The sequence below is a fragment of the Clupea harengus genome, chromosome 15 (genome assembly GCF_900700415.2).
Source record: "Clupea harengus chromosome 15, Ch_v2.0.2, whole genome shotgun sequence".
Taxonomy (NCBI): domain Eukaryota; kingdom Metazoa; phylum Chordata; class Actinopteri; order Clupeiformes; family Clupeidae; genus Clupea; species Clupea harengus.
The window spans coordinates 16,001,533-16,006,532 of NC_045166.1; the positions used below are offsets into that span (position 1 = coordinate 16,001,533).

At 40.2% G+C, this 5,000-nt stretch overlaps 1 protein-coding gene across 3 annotated transcripts in view; it reads right to left on the reverse strand.

Moving 5' to 3' along the window:
• Nucleotides 1-5,000, reverse strand: part of myo7bb (myosin VIIBb) — a 42,512-nt gene that overhangs the window by 8,972 nt on the left and 28,540 nt on the right. For all 3 annotated transcript variants that reach the window (XM_031581142.2, XM_031581143.2, XM_031581141.2), the window contains 4 exons: nt 4,061-4,228; nt 3,504-3,621; nt 2,970-3,093; nt 134-297 (listed from right to left, as the gene is read on the reverse strand). In XM_031581142.2, coding sequence (XP_031437002.1) covers nt 134-297; nt 2,970-3,093; nt 3,504-3,621; nt 4,061-4,228 — 574 coding nt within the window. The remainder of the gene's footprint in view (nt 1-133; nt 298-2,969; nt 3,094-3,503; nt 3,622-4,060; nt 4,229-5,000) is intronic.

The following is a 5,000-nucleotide window of genomic DNA, read 5'->3' on the forward strand; positions in this document are numbered from 1 at the left end:
TTGTATCCGCAGTGTATTACCTCCTTGTTTATAAATGTTGTATTTCTGTATATTATTATCTTGTTTATAAGTGTTGGGTTAGTGGCGTATTATTATCTTGATCATAAGTGTTGGGTTAGTGGCGTATTATTACCTTGTTTGTAAGCATCATGCAAAGCAAGAGCACAAGCCGAACGCTCTCTTAGACCATCCAGAAACCAGCCCACCATTTCCACTAGCTCGATCCCCCTCTGGGCCTCCATGGTGATTTCTCCCCTCAAAGTGGACAACGAAACCACTGGACATGGACCTGAATCGCTGTAGCACACAGACACACACACACACACACACACACATACTCACACACACACACACACACACACACACACACACACACACACACGCACACACACAGACACACACACACACACACACACACACAGACACACACACACACACACAGACACACACAAACATGCACACACATGCGCGCACACACACACACGCGCACACACACACACACACACACACACACACACAGACACACAGACAAACACCCAAATTCAGAGCGTTTCTCCACCACTTAAACAAACCTGTTTTATATCTATTTTAAAAGCAGCTATCAAGAAACTCAGCTAGCTAGCTAGCTAGTTGGCTTAAAGAGTTATCACTTTGATATTCGCTAATGCTATCTACTATCCGCTAATCAAAATTGTATTTAAATTCCCTTGTTTCCTCCCACCCAATCTTTTAATTTTAAGTTGAAACACGTCACAACTGAATGAAATCGCTCTTCAACTCTGTCCACTGATACACCAGATACACCAGATAGTTATATGCTCTGTAGACCAAGATGGCAACACCAGACTAACCCTTAACTCCATACAGGGCTTCTATGGGGCGCCGTTTGTAAAATGTCGCACATTCTAAAACCCTGCTCAGTTTTGGTACATTTAGCATTATCATATGGGGAAAAAAGCACAACAATATTCAAATGTCACTTTTTCAAACATTTAGAGAGATATTCATGTAAGAATAATGTTTGGCAGTAGCACAAAGTTGTTGAATAATATAAATGTTTCATCTAAATGTAAATGTTAAATATAAATGTAAATGTAAATGTTAAATGTAAATGTTAAATATAAACGTAAATGTTCAATGTTAAATATAAATGTTAAATGTAAATGCTAAATGTAAATGTTAAATGTTAAATGTTAAATGTAAATGTTAAATGTAAATGTTAAATGTAAATGTAAATGTAAATGTAAATGTTAAATGTTCAGTCTACATGCAGATTTGAACACTGAACCTTACAATATTTACGGTAATTGGCTTTCATAGTTTTCACGTCACGTCAGAATTACCAGCTTGCGGGCAAGAAATACACTCCACAGCTGTCTACCACTGGAATGTATACTGGAACTGACCATCTTTCATTCAAGATTATTTAATATATCCGCTTTAAAATTGTCTGACATAGGTAGTAAAATGCCAGACAGTTGTTGCTCGGTTGGCTGTTCAAATCGGCGAGGAGACAAGCCCGGCTGTTTCCAGCTGATTGTAGACGTCTTCTGGGTCAACTTTTCTCAGGCGGGCAGTAAAGTAGCCTTCTTTTTGGAGCTTGCAATAAAAGCATTAACCCTGTTTTGGTCGCCTCATTCATCAGAATAACTACCTATAACGGGAATAGATCAAGAAATAAAGTCAAGAAACAAAGCATCAACACGATTCAAAATGGATTACCCGGTTTCTGCTCTGAGATTGCGACAAGTACCTAAGCAACTAGGCTAGGCTACTGTATTTTACCATCCAACTGGTAATACTACAATGCCAGTAGAAAATACTTGGGAAGATAATTTCAGTTGTCATTCGCCAGACCAGGTGGTTGTACTTGTGTTAACCAGGAAATTGTGTAAAATGATAAAGAACAGTGTTGGGTAGGCTAAAGGTTGCTAGCTAACAGCATGTAGCTCGCTAGCTGGTAGCTAGCTATTAAATGGCAATCATCTTTGCTCTGAGAATGAAGATGTTTATTAGTTTTCACCTTCCAGACGACATTGTTATTAACCCATCCCCTTCTGAAAATTAAATTACTATCTGTGCTTTTGGTAGGCTTTCAGTTTTTGAGGTGTGTAGGGGGACGGATTTTCTATTAGATATATGTAAATATCTCCAAACTGGAGCTCAGGCAGGGACTTCTAAGACGTTATAGAAATACAAATATCAGCGGGTGCAGTAAAGGGATCACAGGTTCCCAAAATGTATTTTTTTTTCTAGATATCTCTGTCTGGCTATTGTGGTATGATCTGTGTTTGATGGCGATCGTAATTGAGTAGGTTTCACTGCTCGACGATGTCCACTGTTGGTCGACACATTTTGCCCGCAAGGTATCCCTGGTAGTGTTACTGAAAGCTATGAATTACCGTAAATATTCTAATGTTCTGTCGTCAAGTCTGACATGTAGACTGAACATTTACATTTAACATTTACATTTACATTTACATTTAACATTTACATTTAACATTTAGCATTTGATATTTGTATTTACATTTAACATTTACATTTAACACTTATATTTAACATTTATATATAACATCGAACATTTAAGTTTATATTTAACATTTACATTTAACATTTACATTTAACATTTACATTTAACATTTAACATTAACATTTAGATGAAATATTTATATTATTTAACAACTTTGTGTTACTGCCAAAAAATATCCTTGGAAAAGTTATCGCATGAATTTACATGAATTTCTCTCTAAATGCTTGAAAAAGTGACATTCGAATATTGTCGTGCTTTTTGTTCCATATGAAAATGCTAAATGTAGCAAAACTGAGCAGGATTTTCGAACGTGCAACATTTTACAAACGGCGCCCCATAGGCTTCACCATACTAACCCTACACACTGTTGATGGCTACACCAGACCTTTACTCTGTTCTTTCCACTGCTGTTCAAAGCGAGCCAGTCAGCAGTTTTTACCTGACGACCACATCTATCATCTCTGCGTAGGGCAGCTCCAGGAAGATATTGTCCTTTGTCTCAAAGAAAGACACCCCGTTCCAGTTAACGGACATGATCAGTTTGTCCTGGGGAAGAGGTGGACCTGTATGGGCAGCATCACAGACATTAGCCTGTGTCATTAATACTAGCATGTGTTATTAAAACTAGCTTGTGATACAAATCTGTGTCTGATACTGACCTGTTTCAGTGATACTAACCTGTGTCGGTAATAGTGGCCTCTGTCAGTAATACTAGCCATTGTCAGTTATACTGGCCTGTTTAGTGACGCTAGCCTACATCTGTGATACTAGTCTGTGTCAGTGATAGTAACATGTTTAAGTGATTCTAGTTTATGTCTGTGATTCTAGCCTGTGTCAGTGATACTAGCATGTTTAAGTGATTCTAGTCTATGTCTGTGATTCTAGCCTGTGTCAGTGATACTAGCCTGTTTCTCCCTGCATATTTCATTCATACTCAGATAATCTAGATCTCTGAAAGCCCAATGTGAAGTACCTGATCTGTAGGAGACCTCAAAGAACCTTGAGAAGAACATCGGCCAGGTCTGCCTGGCGTAGTTCACCACTTCCTGTTTCACTGCTTCAGGGCTTTTCTGAGATTTTATATAAGACCCCTGTTACAAAGAAAACACACACACACAGAGAGACACACACACACACACACCACACATTTCAACTAGGGTTTTTGTAAGGAGCCTGTAACACATATAAAATTACACTAAAGTTTATGAACTGTGACAAACAAGCCAATATGTGTATGTCAGGGTTCAATAATGAGAGGTGTGTGAGTGTATGTGTGTGTGTGTGTGTGTCAGGGTTTAATGATGAGAGGTATGCAAGGGTTTAGTGGTGTTGCAGTGGTGAGGTGTGTGTGTGTGTGTGTGTGTGTGTGTGTGTGTATGTGTGTGTGTGTCGGGGGTTCAGAGGTGTGTGAGTATGTGTGAATGTGTTTGTGTACCTAGTATGTGTCTGTGTGTGTTTACCTACTTTGTGTGAGAATGTTTGTATACCTAGTGTGTGTGTGTGTGTGTGTGTGTGTGTGTGTGTGTTTACCTGAGTATGAGCAGACGTCACCATCTGTATCCATTTTTGTTCCGACTTGCTCTCTATGAGGCTGGTGTTAATGCACTCCTTAACCACCTGTCTGGCATTCTCACTGCTGCTGGCAGAGCCAAACTTCACAAAGTAGTGCATCGCAGCCAGCTGCACAGAGTCATCCTCCTGGTACACAAACACACACATGATTACACACACATGCATACTGACAGGGTGGAGAACAGAAGAGAAGCAAGAATGAGAGAGGAAAGAAGAAGAGAGGGGAGAGAAAAGTACAAGGAAGCAGATAAGAGGAGGATGAAGGAGGCAGAGGAGAGGAGAAGGAAGCAAAGGAGAGGAGACGAGGAGGATGAAGGAAGCAGATGAGAGGAGGATGAAGGAAGCAGAGGAGAGGAGAATAAAGCAAAGGAGAGGAGACGAGGAGGATGAAGGAAGCAGATGAGAGGAGAGGAAGATGAAGGAAGCAGATGAGAGGAGAGGAAGATGAAGGAAGCAGATGAGAGGAGAATAAAGCAAAGGAGAGGAGACGAGGAGGATGAAGGAAGCAGATGAGAGGAGAGGAAGATGAAGGAAGCAGATGAGAGGAGAGGAAGATGAAGGAAGCAGATGAGAGGAGGGTGAAGGAAGCAGATGAGAGGAGGGTGAAGGAAGCAGATAAGAGGAGGAGTAAGTAGATGAGAGGAGAGGAGGAGTAAGGGATGAGGAAGAAGACTGTTGAGAGAGAAGAGAGAGTACAGGGGAAGAGGAGACAGAGGAGAGGAAAGGGGAGGAGAGAAAGAAAGAAGTGTTGAGCAAGATGACAGTAAAGGGGAAGTGAAAAATATATCTGATGCTTTAATTCAAATCGACTTGCAAAACATAGCTGAGTGGTCTCTGCAAGATACTGAACAGTATCTATAGTACAGTGCAGATACAAAATATTTCCCATCTACGGGAA